The sequence below is a fragment of the Carassius carassius genome, chromosome 36 (genome assembly GCF_963082965.1).
Source record: "Carassius carassius chromosome 36, fCarCar2.1, whole genome shotgun sequence".
Lineage (NCBI taxonomy): Eukaryota > Metazoa > Chordata > Actinopteri > Cypriniformes > Cyprinidae > Carassius > Carassius carassius.
The window spans coordinates 9,853,646-9,876,729 of NC_081790.1; the positions used below are offsets into that span (position 1 = coordinate 9,853,646).

General features: G+C 37.5%; 1 protein-coding gene across 1 annotated transcript in view; it reads left to right on the forward strand.

The window, feature by feature from the left end:
• Positions 1–23,084, forward strand: part of bcr (BCR activator of RhoGEF and GTPase) — an 88,764-nt gene that overhangs the window by 40,734 nt on the left and 24,946 nt on the right. Inside the window, exons 2-4 of the mRNA XM_059526164.1 lie at positions 18,668–18,852; positions 22,214–22,318; positions 22,723–22,908. Coding sequence (XP_059382147.1) covers positions 18,668–18,852; positions 22,214–22,318; positions 22,723–22,908 — 476 coding nt within the window. The remainder of the gene's footprint in view (positions 1–18,667; positions 18,853–22,213; positions 22,319–22,722; positions 22,909–23,084) is intronic.

Here is a 23,084-nt window from a genome sequence, read left to right on the forward strand (position 1 = left end):
CGTACAATGGAGCATCGAAAGCACTGTAAACTTCACTCAGATGTTGTTTGCAATAGATATTTTGTGAGAGCATCACTAAACGTGTATTGATTTGTGTTGGAATATTATGATGCTGATTGATAACTCAGTAGTGCAAGCCAAGGCCCTGCTGTCTAATTAGGCCCTGCTGAGCGGCCCATTAGTCGCCTCTGTTTGTGTCTTAAATAGATGGATGCATACGGTATGGCTTTAGGCTTTTGTATCAGGGTGGGTTTTTGGTGTCTGATGGAGAGGCTGTCTATTAATCATTCATGGCTGTTGGTTAGGGTTGTCTGTCCGTCTTACACACAGACACGCACACTGAGATCACAAGTTGCACATAAGCAAATGGCCTCTGTATTCAGACATACTCAGAAACTCATGAAACAGGTGAAATTCCCAAACTGAAAAGCATTATCAATACTTTGCACTAGGGCTGCAACTAACAATTATTTTGATAATCAATTTGTTGGTCAATAATTTTTTTCGATTAATCAGATTAAAACCCCTATTTTTAATTTTACTGACAAAAACACACTATTCCACATTCTACCCAATGTCCTTAAAACAAATGTGCCAACTGAATGCTATGAAAACATACAGTGCTTAACAATTTATTAGACCACCTGACAGACAAAACAGAAATGTTTCAGGAATCTGTCAAAAAAAATTATTCTAAAAATGTTATTGTAATTTTTTAGACAAATAACAGATTCCCAATGCACACAAACTTTCCAGATTACTGAGTGTCCGGTTGGTTACAGTGTTTACTTCCTTTTAATTATATTTTTTATTAAATATTTATTTATTTGTGAAAAATACATTGTCATCTAAATTATAGAGTTTCTTTTTCACATTAATTTTTTTTAATCCATTGTCAAATGATTTCAAATTTCTTAAATATAAAAAAAAAATAATAATAGTAATATACACACACATACATATCAGCTTTATATCGGCTATCGGCCCCCATGCTTTCCAAGATCAAAAAAACAATATCGGTCGGCCACTAGTACACAAGCAAACTGCTAGTCTGCAGTGTCCACGGGCATGTTGCTGGTGTAACCCGCAGTACCATGAAAAAAGCAGAAGAATTAGCAGCTCGTCTGAGAAGCACTTTGATCACAGTCAGTCTAATCTTACTGTCATTTCTTTATCCTGTAAAAGCGTCTGATATTTATATTCAGACAATTACATGCTGCTGTCCCTTCACAGTTCATACTCTCATAAACTACTCGCTGATATTTAAACCTAAATATAAATGTTAAACAGCAGATATTTCAGCACAATACATATTTTGCACTGAATATTGTCTCCCTCGCCTCTCTGTGTTCCATCTGTTTAATGCACGTGGCCGCCACGACGGCGCTCTTTCATTAAAGATTTCAACTTAGCACAGACTGGCAGAGCGAGCCTTTATGCTAAAATGGAAGGATATGACCATTAACTAAAAGTTTTTTGCACAAAGGACGCGCACAAGTATCTGTCAAAGTGACTGACAGGGTAAGCCATTACGCTAATGCATCGACTGAAAGCTTAAAATAAAGATTTATCATGTTTTGGGAAGCTTGGATCACATCCTTTTCCTGCAGGAGTTCATTCTGTTTCCTCCAATATTTGTAGAAGCATTTTGTCTTTAGAAATGCGTTATTCAGTGCTGTGATTTGGTGCGACCAGCTGCAGTTTTACATGCATTGTGGGCAGACCCGACTAATTAATAATAAGTTGTCAATGATTTTCATTATCGATACTAATCGATTTGATCGATTAGTTGTTGCAACCCTACTTTGCACATTACAGTAGACCCTTGTACATTAATTCTTAAGATTGCCGCATCATGTACACTGAATTTTGTCTGTTCTGTGGACCTAAAGATACGTTTTGGAATGAAAGTACTGAGGACTGAAGTACAGCAAGCTGTGTAATTCTGGAAAAATATTACATAAAGTGGTTCGAAAGTCTTCTTTGTAAGTCATATGATAACTTTCTGTAAAATTTGTATATGTTATTCACTAAAAAAATTTGACATCTTCCCTAGCTGTCTTTTAGACTTTTTTCATTATATTACCTATAAATTATTATCATTTATTAGTTAACACTCAGTTAATCTTTAACTGAATAATATTATAAATATATATTATTTTAATATCAACCATATATATTACATTTCCTTAAATGTCATCTTGTCATTATAGGCCAGAATTTTAATAGCAAATAAATTGAAACAAATTTTATTGTACATTTGAAGCTTGAAAGTTCCAGTTCCAAAATGTATTGTAATATTTACAATATCGCTTGACAGAGAACATTAGGCCTACATTATTCATTATTTATCTCCAGTATTAGCCCCACTTAACATTTAATCCTCTTTTGCTATGCATTATTAGTTTTTTCAACCAGCAGATACATGATATATAAGAATAAAAAAGCTTAGAAGAACTTGTATTTTTCCTTTTTTATTTAAGACACGGGGCAGTTCCCTTTGAATAAATGTACTGTACAGATCACAGACCCACTTGAAAAACATCTTTACATGACATCACCACCCATTTTGATATGTGACAGTTTGCCGCCTCTGCCCTGAGGTTGTTCTGGGAGCCCTTGATGATATCACAGCTTCATTTTATTTTCAGTAACACACATCAGGATTCTCTTCTCCACATTTTTCTTCTCCACAAAGCGGCCAGTTACCCCACAGAAACCTTCCTACTGAAAGATTACTGGAGCAAGCAAGGTTTTTCGATGGATGCAAGGTCAGACCTTGATCTACGCCTGCTTGTGGAGTGTCTCAGTAAAAGATCTTAGAAGATTACAGGTGAGTGCTAGTGAACTGCAATCTCTTGTAATCCACCGGAGGTGAACTCATTGCATCATTCACTGCATGGAAGGATCCAACATAGTGTTGCCATGACACCGCATCGACTTTGTCTTCTGATTGGTTGGTTAAGAGCCTGGAGGCTCCCACTCCAGTTTCGTTTGCCTTGTTGTGGTTGAAACAAGGTACATATAGGCATTTTATGACATCACATGCACTCATTGGTTTTCAAATATTCAAAAATAGTAAGGAAATGAATTAAATGAATGCTTGCATTAGGTAAACAGGTTTTCTTTCAGAACATGTATTTTAACACATCTGTAATGATGTACTGATCAGCATCCAGGACCAGAATAATCCATTTTCAAAATTAACAAAATGGTCTTCTTTTTAAAAATACGTTACACAGTGTTGGGGAGTAACTAGTTACATGTAACGGCCTTACGTAATTTAATTACAAAATTATTGTAACTGTAATTAGTTACAGTTACTAAGAAAAAATGAGTAATTAAATTACAGTTACTTATGAAATTTTTTACGATTACAAAGGGGATTACATTTGAATATTTACACACATCCACATACAGATTTAACTGATTTATTTCCCAAATTGCACTGACTATTCTGAGACATACCGCCCTAATAATTTCCGGGATGCGGAAACACAGTCTGGCTCGTAGAATCCAGTCATAAAAACGAAATGCCTAACGCGGATGGAATATGCCACATTTTGGATGACTAAATCAAAAGTAGGTCAGTACACTTGAATCAAAACATGACATCGACTAGTGTCTGTGAATATAAAGCCCCAAAAATGCAATATATGACTTGCACATTCTGCGTGTCTGTGGAAATCAGGCGCGGACTGGACACCGGGAGAACCGGGACAATTCCCGGAGTCCTGGCAGCCGATTTTGCCCCACTATTTAATATCATTATTGTATAATTGCCTGCCGAATGTTCTAAAGCGATCATTTGCGAATCCGCCATTCGATAATTAAATTTCTAATAAGTCATGACTCGTGCGCTCTCCGCGCCTCCGCAAAACGGTTTGGATCAGACTCAGAGTAATCAATGCGAGAGAGAGAGAGAGAGAGAGTGGACAGCTGGAGCAGAGAAGCAGAACTCCTATTCAGGGTTTCAGGTCAGTTTCATCTGTAAAGATGCTTTTTTGTCTTTGTTTTTTAATTTATTTAATCAAGCAGCAGCACGTTGCTCATCAGTCATCACTCAAAATACTATATAAAGGACATCATTATTATCTGTTGTAATGTTACAGTAGTAATTTAGCTGAAAAAAAAAACAGATTTTTTTAATAGGTTTAGGGGGAGCTAGACAGACAACAACACAACCCTTACGAAAATTAACATTTTAATATTTAACTATAAACCCAGGGAAAATGGTTACTATTGTTTAACTGTGGTAACCAAAAATGTAAAATTATTTTACAAATGTATTTATTTAAAATAAATACAAATCCATTTGCAAAAAAAAAAAACAAGGTTATTTTACTTTTATATAGGCTAATAAGAGCATGGTAAATTTTTGTAAAGGAAAAACATGACTCGTGTACAGTATTAGGATTTTTCTATAAAGATATTGTAGTTTTGTAGAGTATTGTATTGTAAAGTATAGTTTTGTTCAATCTTGAGTATTAAAGTCATGAGAGAGATGGATAACGGCAAAATAAAGAGACTGAAGAGAAAAATGGAAGTGAAGGTGCAGTTCAGGAGAGAACTTTTAATTATTTTGCATGTCCCCAAATTAAAGATTTAAACCTTTTTTATGTCAGGTCCATACAAAAAAATTGTTTTGTCCATGAATTTGTTTGTGTGAGTTTGAATTTTCCAGTCTGAATTTTTTTCCCAGTCTGCCCCTCCTGTAAATTAATGGCAAAGACATGGTTTCATTTTCTACACATAGGCCTACTGAAGCTCGCAGTGTTTTCAACCTCTGCCATCTCAATATAGGAGTACACGAGCACATAAACATAATTTCTAGAACTGCCCTGTCACTTCATGTGCATTTTACTTATTTTGAGAAAACTATCATCATATACAGAGACAGCAGTTTAAAAAAAACACCAATGTTTCAGGAGTTTATTACACAGAATACGTCACATGCTTATTAGATATCTGTATTTAAGTTGATGTATATGCTTTTATTTATTATTCTTTAATTTTCACAAATTTAGAAAGTAATCAAAAGTAATTAGTTACATAACTTTAATAAAGTAATTGAAAAAGTTACACTACTATTACATTTTAAACAGGGTAACTTGTAATCTGTAACCTATTACATTTCCAAAGTAACCTTCCCAACACTGACGTTACAAGTGCTTGTGGGTTGTTTGACATTGATTGAGAGGCTACTCAACCTGCAGTACAAGGCACATATAACAAAAACACTCATGGTTCTAGATAAACAATCCTCTTAAATGTAGATTACTTTTACCTGTCTTCTGTAACAAGGGCCCTATGATTTCCGCGATAAAATGTTGAAATTTGCTAAACATAGAACACTACACTCTTCCTGGTAACTGACACATTATCAATTTAGCCCAAAAATGATGAATGACGAGCAGTCAAATTCTGCGAATCTTTGGCAGGCACGTTGAATTCTCTTGACAATCTGCTCTACTGCTTCAGTCTTACTGTGCTCAGAGGAACAGACAGAAAAAGAGAAAAGGAAGTCAATGCATCATTCGTGCCTCAAGTTGTTTTCAGTCCTTTTATGGACCTTTAAAGTGTAGTCCTTTTATCAGTCAGAGAAAGAAACCTGCATGTCAACATGGATGAAGTATTGACAGCATGATGGCTGTCCTAGTGACACATCCATCCTCAATGCCTACACTCTATGTGCCTGAAAACCACCTGTCTGTGGTAACATCATGAATAAGTGGTTTATGGGATATTTAGTACAGTAGATATCTTTGTTTATTGTGCTTTTTCTTCCCCCTTTGGGTCGGTTTGCTCTTTGTACTCTTAATGGGATCTTTGTGGGGGGTGACCAATGCTGTTGGGGATAATTCTCTGGAAATGATGCATTTGAGTTAGCCATGATATATATATCTGAAAGTGGCTGTTTTTCGATTGTGGTCCAGCTGAAGTGGTCTGTGTGTGTTGATCTGTGGAAGAGCCTATTGTGGCTTGAGGGTTGTTTTTGAAGTCTCAGGGGAATAGGCCACGTTCAATTTGTGCTATTGAATGGCAGCTTCTGTGAATCCTCCCCAAATGTATTGATTTTTCTTGGTGTCTCATGTCACAATGATGACCGAACGCAGCCTTCTTTTGTTCTTTTAGGATGACACATGCTGCATTTTTGCCCCTCCTTCTCATGATCGCTCTCTTTCCACCCCTTATTCTTTTTTTTATTCCTTCTTTCTCTCTTATTCTTTATGATCTACATCTCTGCTTAGTGGTCTGGATTTACTGTACATACAGTACTTTGTTGTTTTCTCTGGTCGGACAGGATCATATCCACTTCACTGCCATGTGTGTTTGTACATTTGTGCAAACCTTATATCCGTCACTTTGACCTTGATGTGTATTATGAATTCTGTTTGTGTGTACACACTCCCTGTGCTCTTGATATACTGTATTGTGTGTGGCAGCTGTGTGCACATCTGGTAGGTGTAGTAGATGGTGGTGCAGCACTGCAGAGGTTTTGTAGCACCACCTCCCCGTTATCCGTTTCTCTTTTTCGCCCCTCCCCCAACCCGTCTTCTACTCCCTCATCTCAGGCCTAGACCCCCAGCACACACACGGAGGTCTTTTCCATATCATTTTAGGACACGTGCTCTACTGGGAAATCTCCTTTGTTTGACAGAGGCCTGGGTCTGGTGACAGAGGCATTGGAAAGACATTAAATCTCAAATAAAAACATGTGATTTATTGTTTTTGGAAGGGTTAGCAAATTAGATTTTTTTTGTAGTTACATTTTAGTGGAATTTGGAATTTTGTGAGAAATTAGAATTTTGTGTAATGTGGTTTCATTTAAAGAATAAAATTATTTTTCATAAGAATGACAATCTTGGAAATGTTCTTACACTACAGCTTATATAACAACAGTAATATTGGGAAATACCATTGCAATTTAAAATAAATTTGTTTTAATATATTTTGTAATATAATTAATTCCTGTGATGGCAAAGCTGAATATTCAGCAGCAATTCAGAAGCTATTTTACCATCCAAAGATTCTAAAGTATTGCACTTGCACAAAACATTTGCGAATAAAGCACCGTTTCTATTTAACCAGTCAAAGAAAACAAAATTTTAACTTCCTGTTAAACTGGCACTAAGTATCTCCAAAAAAAGTGGGAGAAGTCACTTAATATAATCATTTTCATTAGTGCTGGGTTTTGACACATATTACACAATTTGATTCGATTACCAATTCGATTAAATTCGATTCAATATCAATTATTTTGGATATATATCAGTTACAGTACCTGCCAAATTTTCTCAAGGAAAAAAAATTAGGGTGACCATATGCGCCGTTCATACTGGACAAGTCCCAGCCAGGATTTTAATATTGCCTAAAATATCCAGGTTTTGGCTATTTGCACTGTGCAGGTTGATCGTTGTGTAACATTAATGAGAGCTATAAAGAGCAGAGCAGACGTCTCCTTATGCTTTCGAATAGCTTTCACGTGTTCGTTCGTTTGACTTGAAGCATTGTGGCTCACTTTGTTTTTTTTTGTTTTTTTTATTTGTGCGCAGCGATGCTTCAAGTCAATCGAACGAATGAACAAACACGTGCGCATATTTGCATCGCTTTGATCGTTCCCTCTAGATCTCACCTTCTCACACACAGCCCCACGATTGGTCGATTATGTACAATACTTGCATGTTATTGGTCAAACTGCTCTGGATGTTTTAGGCATTATTGAAATCCTGGCTGTGACGTGTCCCGTATGAACGGCGCATATGGTCACCCTATGTAAAATATACATGAGAGTTATTTGGTACTACATTACTATAATATTGAAGGTTAAAATTGACTGATTTGTAAGCTATACATCTGTTAAAATGACACAATGAAGTTTTTAAAATAATTAAGTTACAATTATATATATTTCTACTTCAATTCATAGTTTTTAAATATAAAATGTAAATGGTGGCTGTCATAAAAAAAAAAATTATGGATTTATTAAACCATAAATTAAACATAAGAACATTTAAAATGATAATAAATGTTATATAGTGCATATATTTGGCAAAATTCCACTTTTTTCTGGCTGACTAACGAGTTTAAGGTCACTGAATATGCTATGAGACATACATGAGACAGGATTCGGATTGTAAAGTTGTACTCTTTTTTTTTTTTTTTACCTTACCTTCGGATGTTTGTTTGTTTTTTGTGCTGAAACTGGTATTAATGTGGAGGAGATGATTAGTTCACGTGTGCTAAACACTGCCACGTCTGTTGAACTGAGGTGTCGAAACGGCATTTATTGTTTGAATACTGCAATACAATGTAGGGCATGATATTGGGAAAAAATGACATTGCGATATTTTATTTTTCTGCGATATATATTGCGATATGAAATCTAATCAAATTTTTTCTTACAAACAAAAATAGGGTGAGCACACTTACATTCTCATTTTAAATTATTTAAACATCGACACCATCGTGAAATTTGATTAATATGCGCGAGGGAGAGAGAGCAAGACAGCGCTCGTGTTGTTTAAAGATGGTAAGCGTGCGGCCGGGGCTCGCGCTCTCTCTCTCTCTCTCTCGCACTGCGCTCTCTCTCTCTCTCTCTCTCTCTCTCCCTCGCACGCGCTCTCTCTCTCTCTGCCCTGTTAAACTGACAGGACTTAAAATCATGCAAATTATAAACTTCTCTATGATGGTTAAGCTGTGCAATTAATCTGCGAATCACATTCGTCAAGGGCCGGGAAGCAGCTGGCCTGTACAGTTGGATCAACTACGACAGCCTACATCGCACATCCTGCGATGTGACTATCGTGGATTCGTACATCGCGATATCGATGCTTAAACGACACATCGTGCAGCCCTAATACAATGTACATAAATTGAAACCTGAGACTTTGTTTCATATTAAAAGTACCAAAGCACAATGCTTATTGGATGGGGAGTGCCCTTCAATGTTCTGTCCATTAACTGAAAACAGCCTAGACTAATCGATTCTTGGGATTAAAGAATCGGCATTGTTCCATAAAAAAGAAAATCAATTAATATCGAGATGTCGATATTTTTTACCCAGCCCTAATTTCATATATGATGAATTACTTGCACCTCAGAGCGAGCAGATGAAACACAATAAATGATGTCAATCCTTTCAGAGGTGGATGACTGCTGTTTGGGACATAATTTAACGACAAATTTGCTCAGGCAATTTAGAAAAAACCAAAACAACATTTCAGATGCTGTGCAATGAGATTGGTCCACTGGTTAGTCTCTTCCTGTTGCGCAAAGTCACCAGACTTTTTTAATGTGTTTAGATCATAGTTTATGCACATTTTTCTTATCGGATAAAAGGTTTATCCTACTCATTTGTGCGCAATTGCTTTTTTATATATATATATATATATATATATATATATTTTTTTTCTTTATATATAAATATATATATATATATGCATCTTGGCATTTTCATCCAGCGTTTTTTTTTTATGTTATATTCCAAAATGTGCATAAAAATAAGTAGATGGAAGCATAGCTCACATGGTTCTTTAGAAATCATTCTAATATGCTAATTTGCTGCTCAATAATTTTTTTTACTGTTATTATCTTAACAGCAGAGAACAGAAAAGAACAGCAATCATTTGAAATAATCTTTAACATTATAAATATCTTGCGGCCTGTCACATTTGATCAATTTAGTATGTTTATATTATAAAAAAATATATAAATAAATAAAATCATGCTGACCTCAGACTTTTGAATGGCTATGTAAATGATGTATGTAAATTAGTTATATGAATGAAAAGTGAATTGTCACGGTGGAATTTGGAATGTTGGAAGAAGAAGAATGTTCACAGGAACAAGAATATTTTGCTGTACTCCTTGACACTTCTCTAGATGTGCACTGATGGGGCCTGATGCTTCAAAGTCTGGGTCAGATCTGCTGTCTCCTTCGTGGAGTCTTACAGTGGAATCCATCTCTGAGGTGTTTTCAAGGCATCTATTTCAAGGATGTTTCGTCCTCTCTTTTTCTATTGTGGAAGGGGTTGCTTGATTATATACACACATACACAAACAATCACACATACCGGTAGATGCACACGTGGCAAAAAGAGTGAAGCAGCAGTAGTGACGTTAACGTTTTAATTAATTTATTCACTCTCAGGCCTAAAAAAAAAAAAAGTTTGGTTCCGGTTGGTTGTCAGTTGAGGTCATTGGTCGGTAGGGATTTATTTCTTTTTTAAATTTTTTTTTTTTTTTCTCCAGTGGCAGTTTTACACACACACACACACACACACGCGCGCGCTGATTTTAAATGTGTGTACCGGTACTTTTACGACAGTGATTCTGTATTCCCGTTTAAAGTCTGTTGTTGCCATAGACACGCAAAACGCACACACACACACAAAAAGCCTTCGCGGGAGTTTGACAGGCGATCTCATAGTAGATTAACATGGAGGATTTGGACTTGAAAAACGGAGTGTACAGACATCTTTTTGTAGTCAAACAACATTCTTTGTTATGCTCATTTATGTGGTTTATTTGATTTTGATGCTATAAATTAACTAGAAGCAAGAGACGATCAGTTAGTTTTAACTGATGATCTAACTTACAGCAATCTGTTCGACACATTCAAGAGCCACAAAACGGTATTTATTGTTTACATTTCTTTAAAAAATGACCACATTTGAAAGGTGAAATAACCAAATGAGACTTTGTTTCATATTAAAAGTAAGCTGGTAATGTTAATGTCCTGTCTGTCAGCATGTTGTGAGTGCCCTCTCTGTTCCGCGATATATTGTTGACCCCCCCCCCCCCCCCCCGTGTTTCTCTTAATGTTACGATTTCCAAACCTTAAGTTATAGCTCACTTTAGGAATTGACAGTTAAAGGGTTTTGATGCAATACTTAATGGTTTTTAACGGATTACTTAAGTGTAAAGCAGCATTTAAAGGAAACTGTAATTTAATTAACGATGTGTGAAAGACCGTTCTTCCCCAGTCTCATAAAATAAATTTGTGTCGCACATAAATTGACAGGGTCGGTCGGAAACCGGAACCAAACAATTTTTTTTTTTAGGCCTCATGTTGTTCTACAAATTAATTTGCTTTCTTCCATGAAATGAAAAAGGAGATGTTTGCAGTGATAAAAGAAAGTCATACAGGTTTGGGTTGAAATGAGGGTCAGTAAATAATGACAGAATGTAGTGTGTGTAAGGGAGAGAGAGTGTAAAAACAGAAAGAAACAGATTGAGAAGGGTTAATTGAGGCTAGATCTTTGATTTTATTGCTAGAGTTTTATGAAATATACAATTTAAGGTGGTGAATTTTAGTCTAGGAGTCTGAAGCTGTCAATTATAGCTGGGAGTAAAACTGAGAGAGTTATGTTAATCCTTCAATGCAAGTCAGCCGAGAGTTTTCACTTTAAATGTGCTCTTTAAGCCCAAATTGAATATATCAACTCCTCCCGAAGGAGCAGGAAGGAAAGATCTTGTCTCCAGAGCAGCTGGAGGATGTAATAATGTGCGTTACAGTGGGACGTATCTTTAGATCTTGCTGTGCTCTGTTGTTATGACAAAGTGAAGGACCATATTGATGTGACATGAGTGATGAAGGATGAATGAACCAGGTGTTGCTCAAAAAAAGCCTAACTAGATCATTTGGAGAGAGAGACAACCCTGATTAAAATGTATGTTTTGTAGGTGAATGTGTAGACCTGTACTGTCACCTACTGTATCTCAAAGTACTTTTTGTTATTCACATCCATTTAAAACCGCAGAGAACCTAAAAAAAGAGCCTCTAATTACAATATCTTTCAGAAGTCTTTAAGACTTACCAAGCCTGCATTTATTTAAGCAAAAATACAGTAAAAACAGCACTGTTGTGTAATATCATTACAATTTAAAATAACTGTTATCTATATCAGCGGTTTTCACCTCCAGATCTGTAAAATGTAAATTCCAGAATCATTTTAATATGCTGATTTGCTGCTCAAGAAACCATTTCTTCTTATTATCAGTGTTTTGCTTATTTTGTACACTGTGATGTAAATTTTTAGAAATATAAATTAAGAAAATAATACTTTTATTCAGCAAGGATGCATTAAACTGATCAACCAGGTTAATTTCTTTTTTTGAAACATTATTAGTGACCATTTTACCATGTGATTTCTAATGAATATTCAGTCAGATGTTGTTCAGAAGACTTGAAAAATGACCAAACAAATCCCTCCTCCTTTGTCATCCAGCTCGCAGGTGGCAGCCAGTCAAAAACTGGATGTGTCAACCTCTCAGTTTTCATTGGTTACCTAGTCTACTTCTCCACATTAGGTAACAAATCTTTCAGCTTGGGTTCTAAAAAGAGCTGATGCCATGGTGGCAGGGGTGTGATATTGGGCATCTGTTAAACAACAGTTTAAGCAAGATTTGCCCCTTTGTCAGAGACTGCTGTTTGCTAATGATAAGAGACAGAGCTTTGCGGCTGTTGTTCGGTATGCCACTAACAATTTTGATCCGACTGGGCTCAGTACGTATGTGTATTTCGGCTTAGTAAAGCTAAAAATAAGAGAATAAGTGTGGAGACTTGTATTAAAAGTACAGTATAGCTCTCTTTTGGGTTATGTTCTGCTTTAGTTGGAGCCTGGGCCTATTTTCTTTTCCCAGCAAGGTGATCATCATAGTTAGATTCTAGGTAGAGACACCACTCATGATCCACAGGATAGATTGTTGACCCTTCTACTACAGAAAGAATACTGAGATAGGAAGTAGAATGAGAGACAAAGGTGGAAAAGAGCATGTGGTGTTCCAGTGCTAATGTTCTGGGCTGACTCAGCTTTTTCAGACTTCTCCTTGGTGACCTGCACTGAGAGCCATATGCCGTTTGAAACCCGAGATGCATAAGTACATAACAGGCCACCTTTAACCTTTCTCTTTACTGCTGACCCCACACACCCCTTTACAATTCGTTTTAAAAGCTATTTTTGAGTGAAACACACTTGTTTGGTGACACAGGTGGTGGATGAAAGAACCTGTTAAGGCTTAGAATAGAGTTACCACCATAACATGCACTGATCTGAGATTTATAATTTTTTATAAATCAGCCTGTTTTATTCATCTATAACATGCTCTTCTGCATTCTATATCTTTTCTCAGATGATGACAGAACATTTCATGAAAGCTAGATGAGGGCTGTTAAAACACAAGGTAATGCATAGATAAATGAATGAGGTTCCGCTCCAGATCCAGGATATCATGTATTGATAACGCATTCTCATCCCAAGGCGTCATATACTGACCCTCTTGACATTTCGTCAACATCCTACGCATATGGCACCCTCTAGCGTCAATATGAGACACAGATTATGGGTTAAGGTTAGGGTTAGGGTTAGGGTTAGACCGCTAGGAGGCGCCTTATGGCCCATTTTTATCTGCTTCTAATATTGACGCTAGAGGGTGCCATGTGCGTAGGATGTTGACGAAATGTCAAAAGGGTCAGTACATGACGCCTTGGGATGAGAACGGTCTGGTATTGATGGTGCATTAGAGGGAAGCGGCCATGTGTATAAGAGCATCTTGAAGATTTAGAGCGTCATCTTAACCTGCCGAATGCTTGGCACATTGTGTTTTCAAATTGCACAGTTTCTACTGGTTAAGCAAACAACTATGAACCTTTTATTCGTAGTAAATCCAAACATAACAGCACAAACCAGTTTAATCCGATTAACAAACAAATGACTATTTTGAACTGGTTCTTTTAAGTGAATCAATCATGATTCTTAGGAATGGTTTTGTGACTCAATGGCATACAAATTGTCTCATTTACAAATGACTCTTTTAAACTGTTTCTTTTAAGTGAATCAAGCACAGCTTAAATATTCATCAAAAAATCTAGTATTTTAACTAATACTGTTATTAGATCCTTTATGTAATATATACCGACCATCTCTGGTCATGCTCTTAAATTAGGCCTTAAATTATTACAGCATAATTGCCCGCCTGTCTCAAAGATTTCGATGGTTGCAGAATTCAGAACAGGTTTCACAGTATCAAAGTCATGCAGATGACAGGACTTGTTAATTAATGGAGTCATTAGAAGAGTCTGCAGAGAGAAGTATGCTTCCGCATCTACACTGATCAAACAGTTGGCAGGAAGTCGCCTCACTGGGGCACCCTCCATCTGCCATGTGGTTCTAGAGGGATATAAACCATGTGGAGTTGGTACGTCTGACATCAGTGCAAATTGTGTAGAGCCAAAATCAATTGTGACATAATCGCAGTTGTTATCATCTAGGTTCCCTGCCGAGGCAGCCAACTCCTTGAAACGGATGCTAGTTTTTCATGTTTAGCACTCTTTCTTCATCTCAGTTTCTGTTTTCTCTTCTACTGGAATGATAAGTCATGAAAGTAGATTGGTAAACAGAATAACCTTTGAGATAGTGCTAGATAAGACGGTCCCTGTTGTGCTTGCTTTTTAGATGCATCTGGGAATTTCCTCTGACTTTATTGAATTAGTCATGATTCAATCAAAGGGAACTATTTCTGACAACTTCAATGTCTCAGTCTGTCCTGCATCTGCACCTCCCTCATCCAGAAAGCACAGCACACATCTTTCTTTGTTTACAAAACAGGACAGACATAGTTGGCAGTAATATAGACCTCAATTCAGCATTCAATTCTTTTTTCCATTGAAATATTGAAACAATTTTTTCCAAATCGCTTTTAAACACTTGAATGTGTGGAAGTGGAACAGATCCCAGCATGTTGGAAAAATCGGCGAAAGTGCTTGCTAGCCTACACATAAACATGCATTGAGACGTTTATTTGAGTGTGACAAATCCGTGTTTAAATCATTCACATAAACCTGTGTCAGTGGAAGGATTCGGGGGAATTTGTGGCAGCATCTTGGACTCATTTTAATCCGATTCTGCTGCCATGCTTTAAGTATGGTCAGAGCAAACCGAAAGATAGGGTTTGGTGGAGGATGGCAGCTTGTTTGTAGTGTTGATTGCAGGGTGGCTCAGTGTTGGTGTGTTGTGATTCACTCTTCCGCTTGCTGGGACAAAGGCTGATTTACTCACACTAGGGTGCTTCCTTGTGCGATCACAACACACCAGATTTGGCTGCTTTCCTGGATTCAACCCAGTCGCTTTTTATGTTTATTTCTTTGCAGATAAACATGTCACTTGGATAAGTGATAACCACAGGAAAATCTAACTAGCCTGTTTTACTCAAAGCACATATTTGGAAAAATCTGTAATGGGCTTTATTGGACGTCTAGACCCTCAAATTCAAGGGTTAGGCTTAGTCTGACAGTCATTTTCTTTAAAATGTATTGTTCAAGGTGGTCACTTTTCTAAAAGTGGTGCTTGCATGGTTGTGGCAGTGGTACTTTAGATGGGACAAATTTAGAAAGTTTTTACTGTTTTTTACAGTTTTCGCTAAAACTATTTCTGTTAAGCCACACAGAAAAAAAATCTAACTGGCCTCATACTGATTTTCTTTTTCATTTTTTTTTACCTGTACACAAATGCACACCTGATTTTGTTTTTGACATTTTCTTTTAGGTTTTATATTTTTAAATATATTTTTCCCATCTGTGCAGACAGGAAAAGTCTGCAAAAGTAATATAGGCCAACACAAGTTGCATTCTTTTATTTTATGCCCTTAAAATGACACCTCTCATCAAATTAGCTTCTCTGTGCAATCCCTTTTTGATTCATTCATGGCCTGGGGCGGTGCTTTACTCATTTCTGTTTAATTTTCACCTCCCCTTTTGCATTCTTCGTATTCATGTCTTTTCAGTGCATAAGATAGTTAGGGGTGGGGGTGGTATCAAATTGCCCGAAAATTTGATATTTAGAGAAACCGACTGTGGGGAAGAAAATGTACTGACTTCTTTATCCCTGATGTGTCATTTTCCATCTCTTTTCCCAGTTTTTTTCTCCTCCCTAGAGGAAGGCCACTCATGAGTACCAAACATACACGTTTTTCTGCACTCTTATTTCCAGACTTTAATGGAACATGTGACATATGGGAGGAGGAAGGCGTGTCTTTAATTTATCTGTCAGGTGCAGACCTCTGCAACATCTCAGCCCCCGTCACTCACTACCCTCACCTCTCCATTCAAAGAGCCCTGAAGGAGATGTCGGCTCTCACAGAAACATTAGCACCCCAATTCCTCCCACAAATTCTTTCCTCTTCTTTCGAACCCCAATGATAGGATTATCTGAAGCCATTTGGCACACATGCTGATGAGATTTTGGCAGTTTTGCAGCAAATTCACCTCCCAGGCTTCCCCACTTCCCATAAACCCGTTGGCTGCTAAGGGACGACATGCTGTAGGTTTCAATCTGCTCTTCATCCTGCAGGGAATAACCCTCTGTTAACACACTGGAGAAGGCCAAGCACAAAGAGATCCTGGGATTTACTCCCCATGAGCAGGCCCACAGATTTCTGTAGAATTAAAAAAAACATGCTTTTTTTAACCAATATAATTGTAGCATTTTTGGTTACATTTAACATACTTTATAATGTCACTATCATGACTGTCCAAAATGTACATGGATTTATTGTTTGTCGTTATTGTACAAGTTTGTGTAGACTAGATTCCACAAATAGGATGAATACTGTCTGATTTTATTTATAACGATGGTGATGATGATGATATTTCCAGATGTGCATGGCATGCTTCTCCTTTAGCCAAACAGCAGCAGACATCTGCGGTAAGCCTGAGGAAGGGATGAGAAAGAGTGTAGGAAAGGGAGAGGGAAAGAGATGACAGAGGCAAGAGTGGGAGGGTGAACGCTGAGGCGATGACAAGGCAGTGTGACTCAGAGTCAGCTAGAGCTGTTTCATGTTCATCTGGCTTTACGCATAAACACAATGGGTCTCAGACCATTACAGAATATATGGACTTATTTATGCGTACTATTTTTGTCAATGTTTTCACACAGATGTTTTAATTAATTAATGATTAATAATTTGGAATTTTATCTATTCTAACTTTTATAGTACTGTGCATAGTTTTGTGGTCAGGAAGATTTTTTTTTAATTATTATTATTTATTTATTTTGGCTAGAAACTTCTTTTATTTAGTATGTGCACCTTAAATGTATCAAAAGTATAGTAAGTAATGACTTAAATTAAGTTGCTATTTCAAATTAATACTTCTTTTAAACCATTATTCTATTCATCAAAGAATCTTGAAAAAGAGTATCGCATATTAAGCAGCTTGTTTTCAACCCTGATAATAATAAGAAACGTTTCTAGAGCTGCAAATCAGCATATTAGAACCATTTCTGAAGGATCATGTGACACTGAGAACTGGAGTAATGGTTGCTGAAATTCAGCTTTGCCATCTTAGAAATAAATAAATATATTCAAATAGAAAACAAGTAATTTAAATTGTAATAATATTTCATTTCAACTGTTTTTACTGTGTTTTTGATCAAATAAATGCAGCTTTGGTGTGCATAAAAGACTTCTTTCAAAAACGTCCCAAATCCCAAACTTTTGGATGGTAGTGCATGTATTATTTATTATAATATTTATTTTTAGAAATGTAATAGTTCACAGAAGAAGTGACTCTTCAATAATTTTATTTCATAGTAAGCAAAATGATCGATATTCATGCAGGTAATACATGTTAGCATACAAGTTGTGCAATTAGCAAACTTCATGAAAGTCTATGAAAACCTGTTTTCCCACCTGACAAGAGGAAGCTCTGAAAAACAATGGAGGGATTCCTCAGCAATGACTTTGTATTGACACTTTCACTGGGTCTGGAAGATGTTTAAAGCTGGCAGTGTGTTTCTGCTGTCACTTTTTTTGAAACATTTGAGACATTTTCATCATTTATTCATACTCAAGTTCTTCCAAACCTGCACAAATTTCTTTATTGTGCTGAAGGCAAAAGAAGACACTTTAAATAATGTGGGTAACCAAACAAGTGATGGTCCCCATTGACTTGCATAGTATTTTCATAGTAGTGAAATTAAAGGGGACCTGTGACCATTTTGGTTACCCACATCCTTCAAAAAATTTAATATATTTGTTGTGCAGAAGAAAGAAATTCACACTGGTTTGCAACAGCTTACCCTTTAATGTCCTGCATATTCCTTCCAGAGGCTGGCAGATGTGCTGGTCTCATATGAGGGCAAAACAGTTAGTTTTAACTGAGAGCTTGTGTTGAATAAATATGAGATCCTCTGGTGCGGCTGCCAGCAGCTTAATGGCCAAACCGGTCCAGGAAGAGGGAACTTGGGCTGCTCTTCTACAGGAATGAGAGCATTTGTCTTCCCTTTATATCTCTTCCTCTGGTGAGGAAAACTCTTTGAGCCATGAAGTTATTTGTGATCTTAATGTATACAGAAAGTTCTGGCCTGTCTGCATTAATACCAGAATCAACTCCAGACATAATCTCATTGCCCTTTAAGAGCTCTAGGCTAATGTTAGACTGCCACTTAAACTGAATCAGTTGGACACTGCGAATTTGAAACAGACTCTCTTAGCTGATGACATTAAGACATGGGGCATGAACTCTGTTTACCAATCAGTAGTTTTATTTCTGTGCTGTTCATTCTAGTAAGCATGGTTCAAAAGATGTTTTACATTCAATAAATTATGATGCTGTTCTTCCACTTGGTTTTGTCAACCATATTCCTTCTTTTCCATCTTTTCACAGATGGTCCGTTTACAGGCACTCCGCCCACCTATGGTTATGATGCGGATCGAGCGGAGGAGCAGCGCAGACACCATGACATTCTGCCCTACATCGACGACTCCCCCTCCTCCTCCCCTCACCTCAGCTCCAAGAGCCGCAGCAGTCGAGACACTCTCTCCTCCGGCTCGATCGAGTCCTCCAAGTCTGTAAGTCACCTCCTTGCCAGCCAGACAGGGATGAATCTGACTTTTCGATTTTTTTGGCCTTTGAATAATTACGTTAATTTTTTAAAATACAAAATAATTAATTAAACAAATATTTGACTGCAGAATGCCGCAAATAATGAGTCAAAATCGTCATATTTTGTTGGGCATAGAGAGATGAATGCTTTGTTGGTGGTGAGAGAAGGTAAAGAGTACGCATTAAAGATTTCTTTATGCATGCATGGATCCATGATAGGAATCCACCAAGTATATGCCATCTGTGAAGCAGTTCATTATGAATAACTGTACCAGTAAACCCACATATATTTATAGCCTCCATGGTAATGGTATACAACAAAACCAGTGAGCTGTGAAATTTGGCAGATTTCAAAGCTTGCAGATTTTGAAGTGCTCAGTCAGTACAGTTATAATTGAACATTTAGTGCTTATCGCAGCTTAGTAAATATTATATAGCTCGGCACTGTGTAGAAGGATCTCATATCGTTCATTGCACGCAGTCATACGTGATCTAAAGAAATTATTTCTATTTTCTATTGTTATCAACTCTTCATCATCTTCATCATGCATAGTGGGCATCAAATTAAATTACTGATTGTAAAACAGAGCTTCCTTGCTTCATTGACACAGCCATTGGCTGTCAGATTCATTGATGCTCCTCCCTGACAATACCAGGCCCAGAGGCAAGCAGTTTATTTGGGCCCTTATGACCTCTGTGTTTAGCTCCCACATGGATTTTAATCAATACAGAGAAGATACTCACCTGCAGACACTAATGCACCCTTCCATAGTAACACCTACATGCTTTACTTGTTTACCCAACATACACACAACCAGGGATATGAAATATGGATGGATTAAAAGAGGGATTTGCTATGTAAATGTCTTGAATTGAGCTGCAAATAAACCTACAATTGACACTACAAAGGGATGGTCACCCATTTTTCAGACACATTCTCCTCAAACACAGAACCAGATTTAATTTCAATGAGTGCAAATTACATATTTAAGAATAATCTTGTCATGCTGTCACAAAGAGTTGTCTTAGATTACAACTCTGCTCAAATTAAGCTAAAAAATCAAATGTGCTTTATTGAAACTCCGAAAGATACAATTTGGACTTCTCTGTAAGCAAATTATTGTGTTCAAGAAATCTTGTTAACTTTATATTGAAAGTAGTGGTCAAATGATTAATCACATCCAAAAGAAAGGTTTTTGTGTACATAATATGTGTGTACTGTGTATATTTATTATGTATATATAAATAACACACACATGCATGTATATATTTAAGAAATATATGTTACATTTATATATGATATAATTTATATGAATATAAATATTGTGACGGGAGGAGCACAAGACAGACACAGTGGGCGTGGCGTCAGGCCTTGGAGAGGCTTTTATTAACAGAAAATCAAATAAAACAGGGGATAAAGGGGGCCAAAGGGGAAGAGTGTCCAAAATAAACAGGGAATCTGGTGTCCTCGTCATGCTGCGGGGTTCGTGTGGGTCGGGCAGTGTTCATGGAGGAAGGGTCCAGGTAAGGGGCGGAGTCCGGTGGCCGCATGCGCTCCCCTCTTCGGTCCGGGGCGCAAGGGGCGGCGGCTTCTTCTAGCTGCCGCATCACTCTCGTTGGCCGCGGCGCTGGCAGGGGATGGACGGCCCGGTTTCCATCCGGATAGCGGGTCCGGCAGCTCATGTCTCTGGTGGCGCGGGAATCCCTCAACGCACCCTTCCTGGACCCACGAGGACACCAGTGTGCATGCACGGGGGAAGAGACCGGTCTCCCAAGGAGAGGCGCGTTGGGCTTTTAAACAGCGGCGGTGATGAGGCTCCATTTCCTTCAGGTGTGCCCCATCACACGCCGCCAGCCCTGACTCGTCCAGCGCCCCTTCTCTCACACACCCACTCCAGTCGGGAGCCTGGTGAAGGGCGGCGATTTAGGACGGGGTGCCGGTGACAATCAGGGAGGAGGCAGCTGACTCGTCACAATATATAAATGTAACTATTTTCAAAATATAGCCTATGCTGTATGTCTTTATATATACATAATAAATATACACAGTACACACAAATATATTATGTAAACAAAAAAATTATTTTGGATGCAATTAACAGCACTAACAGCACTAATTTGACAACTAATTAAAGTTATACCTTTTCTGTACGTTGGCTTCATGTTGGTTTTTTATTAGGTCACATTTCAATGTACAGTATAAGACAAATGAAAATCCAAAAAGTGGGGCAACTTCCATTAGCTTCCAGATAGAAAAATGGGTATGGGAAAAGTTAATGTAAATCAAATAAGTTTATGATAACTTTATTTATTAATTCATGTATTATATACCCTATGTGTAAAATGTAATCTAATTACTTGTGGCTAAATATTTGTAATTATTTATCTATATAATCCTAGTTGTTATTGACACACTGCACTTTGTATGTTCTTTAAACATGTTTGCATCTTTCTCATCGGAGCCGTTTGTAATTTTTGCCTGTTGTGTGTATGATGAGAAATACTTTCTCATCCTTGTATTTTCAGTAAGTGAGGGTTATTGTTTGAGCTTCTGAGATTAGCTCAACTCATTCTCATGCGCTGGAACGCTGACATGCTTTAATTAATAAATATGTGGCTGAATAAGAGATGGTGGTCTAGAGATACAAGGGTGCCCCCTGGGGTGAGAAATCTAGCACCCAAGAGTTCATAATAAAACCTTGATTTCCACCTTCCCCCGCTGAAGGTTTCAGTGGCGGGATTTACTCTGTCACCAGGTGGGGTTTTACATCTAATATCAGTTAGTGAGATTAGAAGAAATGTATGGAGTGAAAGCAATCTAACATCTAACCTCAGCTTAAAAACTCAATTCAAGGCACGAAAACACAGTCAAGAAGCAGGTGGATGTTTTATCCTAAAATCTGGACTACAAGGTCTCATGAGACTATCACAAACATCTGTGGTTTCCACTACCTGTGCTGTGGCCATGGAAACCAACATTTCAGGCCCACTTAGCCGTCATCAGCACTCAGTAACCCTACGCACGACACAAAATAGATATGCCTTGCTTTGGATGGATTCTAGGTCTGTAGTATCTAATGCTTTACTCAGGGCTTTGTGAATAGTGTAGACTACATAAAGGCCTTATTCAGTTCAAAAGTGTTCTGAATTTCCCATGATTCTCATGTAGCCAAGATAGTTATTATAAGACCATAAAGCAGCTCCATTGAACCAGTGCCAAATCACTTTTTTATAGCTCTTTTCAGCATTGCCAGTATGTAATTTAATGTCATGTGATTTAAGAGTGTGTTGTTCAGAAGCGTGTGAGCTCTTTCTATGTTCATGTAGGCGGAGTTGGATCTGGAGAAGGGACTGGAGATGAGGAAAAGGGTGTTGTCTGGAATCCTGGCCAGTGAAGAGACCTACCTCAGCCATCTGGAGGCACTGTTACTGGTAAAAGTGCCTCAAGTTTGATGTTGCTAATAGTGCGTGATTAAATTTGCTCAGTGAGTCTTATAAGGGATGTGGCCAGCTGAGTGATTATGCCACTGAGCTTAAAATTAGAAGATCTTATTCATCATCTGCAACAGGAAAGTCATACATTTAATTGCATATAAATATGTGTTTATATGCAATTTAAGCCAAATGCAGACTCTAACTGTAACTTAGTATATGGATATTTTACAATATTACTGTTTTTGCTATATTTTTTATGGAATTAATAACAGTCTTGAAGAGCATCAGGGACTTTAAAAAAAAAAATCTTACCAAACCACCCTCACACTTTTGAACAATAGCGTGTAGTTGATTATATTGTCTCTAAAACGTTCACATGTCTGTTCCTGCTCCTTTGTCAGCCCATGAAGCCCCTGAAAGCAGCAGCCACCACCTCCCAGCCTGTCCTGACTGTTCAACAGATCGAAACCATCTTCTTTAAAGTGCCTGAGCTCTATGAGATCCACAAAGAATTCTATGATAGCCTTTTACCCAGAGTGCAGCAGTGGAGTCACCACCAACGTGTGGGAGACCTTTTCCAAAAACAAGTGAGTAAAAATCTCTAAACAGACCCCTTTTCAGGTTAAACACCATACATTTGAAATAGAACCTATTTACTTATTGTCAGCAAATTGTAATAACTTGCTCAGGGTCTGACATCATTTTTAAACTCCTTCCATCAAATCCCCAACTCATTTTTAGTATGCACCACCCGCTTATCACC